Genomic DNA, 1,805 nt, shown 5'->3' with positions numbered 1-1,805 from the left:
CACAGTGGCGGCGGTCATCAATTAAAATGATACTCCTATATTCTTGTCGACGGTGCCGGCTGGCCCTCGTCAACAAAAGATATCGACAATAATCTTCTCAACGCTGCCGGCGCACACATTGATATTTCCGCCGACCCGCACGCCTATCTACAAATTCAGTCATCCCCCACATCTCTGCGGATCTGAGATCTCGCCGTGCCTCATCCCCGAGCCCTCTCTTCCCAGCTTCACCGGCGCGGCTCACTGCGGGTCGCTCCATTTGAAGGTAAACGAGACTACACTAGTTCCTGTTTTTTCCTTTGAATGTGAAGCAGATCGGTTAAAAGACGCAGTCATCTTCCACTCTTGCCAATCTTGCTGCCTCTGCCCAATCCCAGAATGGCGAAGCGTCGGAAAGTCACGTCCGCCATTGTAGCTGAAGAAGAGAGAAGGACTCACGTGATCAACATAGATGGGTACTCAAGAACCAAGGAGCTGCTCAAGGCCGGCGACTGTACCACATCCATCCCTTTCATGGTGGGAGATCATAACTGGGTCGTCAAGTATTACCCGAACGGCAACGACAAACATGGTCACATATCTGTTTATCTGGTCCTTGATTCGGCGGGCGGCGACGGTGTGAAGGCGAAAGTCACCTTCAGCATCCTTGACAAGGGTGGAGAACCAGTGCCCGCATACATCAAAGTCGCCCCGGAACATGTGTTCCCATACAATGGTTCAGATTGGGGTTTCGGTGATTTTATCAAGCATGAGGATCTGGAGGGATCGGTGCATCTAGGAGGCGATAGTTTCAGAATCAAGTGCGACGTGGCCGTGAAGAAGATCCGTAGCGAAGAGACACATGCAAATCAGTTTGTTGTGGTTCCTCCAAGCAACTTGCATCGGCATCTCGGTGAGCTCCTGAAAAGCAAGGATGGAGCAGACGTGGCCTTTCGAGTTGGTGGCGAGATATTCTCAGCCCATAGGTCGGTGCTCGCCGCTCGTTCGCCAGTCTTCAAGGCGGAGCTCTTTGGTACCATGAGGGAGAGATCTGGTGATCCTATTGAAATTGATGATATAGAAGCAGGTGTGTTCAAGTCCTTGCTCCATTTCATCTACACGGACTCACTCCCTGAGACAACTCGTGAAGGAACCAATGAAGGCGTAACGCAAGAAGATATAGCAACAGCTGGCCATCTACTTGTAGCAGCAGATAGGTACGACATTGCGAGGCTCAAGCTGATATGTGAGGAGATATTGTGCAATCACATTGACTCCAGCATGGTTGCAACTAGTTTGGTTTTGGCTGAGCAGCATAATTACCATGGACTCAAGGAGGCTTGCTTTGAGTTCCTTGCTTCTCCGTCCAATTTGGAAGCGATGATCGTAAGTGATGGTTACCAACATCTAAAAAGCAGTTGCCCATCTCTTCTGCGAGAGCTGATTGCTAGACTCTTGCCTGTTGAACTGACAGCAGCCAAGGATATTATCAGGGACATTTAGTACTTGCGTGTATGGGTACTAATGATCATATCATCAAGTAAGCCTAGAATCTGTTTTGCTGGTTCCCGTGTATGCCTGTATGGTTGCGTAATAATGTGTAAGAATAAAAATGCTATTTTGTTTGAAATGTTCATATTGTGAAAAGTATATGTGTATGGTCGATAAAATGCTCAAAATGTGATGTTGAAACTTTACAAACATGGTCTCTGTTTTGATCTGTGATGCCGGAAAATTATGCATGATGAGAAGGATGCCATAATGTGATTTAAACACTCTTATATTTCTTTACGGTGGTAGTACAATAAATCAGAGCCCAGTTTAGT

At 47.3% G+C, this 1,805-nt stretch overlaps 1 protein-coding gene across 1 annotated transcript; it reads left to right on the top strand.

The window, feature by feature from the left end:
* On the top strand, positions 1-1,579 carry LOC119296954 (BTB/POZ and MATH domain-containing protein 3-like). Its single transcript, XM_037574946.1, has 2 exons — positions 1-265; positions 378-1,579. The coding sequence occupies exon 2, from the start codon at positions 379-381 to the stop codon at positions 1,480-1,482; it is 1,104 nt and encodes a 367-aa protein (XP_037430843.1). The 5' UTR covers positions 1-265; position 378; the 3' UTR covers positions 1,483-1,579.
* Positions 1,580-1,805: the final 226 nt, after the last annotated feature.

The sequence above is a fragment of the Triticum dicoccoides genome, chromosome 5A, assembly GCF_002162155.2.
Source record: "Triticum dicoccoides isolate Atlit2015 ecotype Zavitan chromosome 5A, WEW_v2.0, whole genome shotgun sequence".
In the NCBI taxonomy this organism is placed as follows: Eukaryota; Viridiplantae; Streptophyta; class Magnoliopsida; order Poales; family Poaceae; genus Triticum; species Triticum dicoccoides.
This window is presented reverse-complemented; position numbering and strand designations above follow the sequence as displayed.